The 1137-nt window shown below is 32.4% G+C and overlaps 1 protein-coding gene across 1 annotated transcript in view; it reads left to right on the top strand.

Moving 5' to 3' along the window:
• Window positions 1–1112, top strand: part of LOC119585456 — a 14716-nt gene extending 13604 nt beyond the window's left edge. Inside the window, exon 3 of the mRNA XM_037934105.1 lies at window positions 943–1112. Within this exon, the coding sequence (XP_037790033.1) occupies window positions 943–1093 (151 nt within the window). The 3' untranslated portion in view covers window positions 1094–1112. The remainder of the gene's footprint in view (window positions 1–942) is intronic.
• The last annotated feature ends 25 nt before the right edge of the window (window positions 1113–1137 follow it).

Below are 1137 nucleotides of genomic sequence, written 5' to 3'. Positions count from 1 at the left end.
CTGTTGATGCCTAATCGCAAAATTGTAAAGGAAAATGTGATATTCTTTATTATTGAGTATATTATCAATTGTTCACTCATGGGCTTTTCATTAACATACACTTCAAGAATAAACAATTTAACTATTAATTTTATCTTGAGTCCCTCTTTCCACCCCATCCTATATTATCACTTTTTCTTTTAATCTCCCTTCACTTCCCTTGATTATTCAGCAATTTTAACTGTGAGAAATAGAATTACAGGTTTCCAACAAGTCTATTACATGTTGCTGATCAAGACATTTCCTTCAACCCTTTTATCTCTCAAACTCTATGTCAGCAGTTTGGAAAAAGACCAAGTACACTTCTCTCATCTCCTCTTAAATACAAAACTGAATAACAAAAGGGAAAAAAGGGGGAGAGACTGATATAAATCCACATATTTTTTCTGGTCTGTATGGTGTGAACTTTGTTTGGAATATATAAGATCTTTAGTTATGATTGTTATTGTATTTATGCTAATTTGATTTTTAGATCTTTAGATACATAGAATGTAAAGTTTTTCCTTTTTATCTATCCGTTTTTCTTCATAAATTTCTTTCTGGAATTTGGATCTTTATTCTTCATATTCGTTTGTTGAAATCTCATTGTCTGAACCATCTGTGCCATTAGCATATTTGAATTATTTTTGCTACATATTTATTCTTTGTATTACCTACGTACACATGCTATACAACTTTAAATTTATCTATACATCTTAGAAAAGTAACTATTACAAACTTGTTATTCCATTTTATGTCATTCCCATCATCTTTACCGAGACGACACTCATAATGCTATCAACATTATCAACAATAATGATTTGACTGTTTTTTGTTTTTGTTTTTTTTAACCTTCTCTTCCATAAGTTATTTACGTTCACGATTTAATTCCTTGTGATTTTTTTTTTACCTTCTCTCCCACAGCAAATACGTGAAGCACACAGACCAGATTTTAAAACCACGTCCTGATCTCAAGCTCAGACTCGAGGTGGAAGAGACGAGAGGCGACGTGGTGACTTTTCAAGCACACAAACATGAAGATTACAAGGATATTATGGAACTGAACGCTGTGTAGTCCTTGCGTGCCAGTTGGATTTTTTTTTGCGTCGTGTCAGTGTT

This window comes from Penaeus monodon, chromosome 19 (genome assembly GCF_015228065.2).
Source record: "Penaeus monodon isolate SGIC_2016 chromosome 19, NSTDA_Pmon_1, whole genome shotgun sequence".
Lineage (NCBI taxonomy): Eukaryota > Metazoa > Arthropoda > Malacostraca > Decapoda > Penaeidae > Penaeus > Penaeus monodon.
Note: the sequence above shows the minus strand (reverse complement) of the source record. Positions and strands in the feature narration are given on the sequence as shown.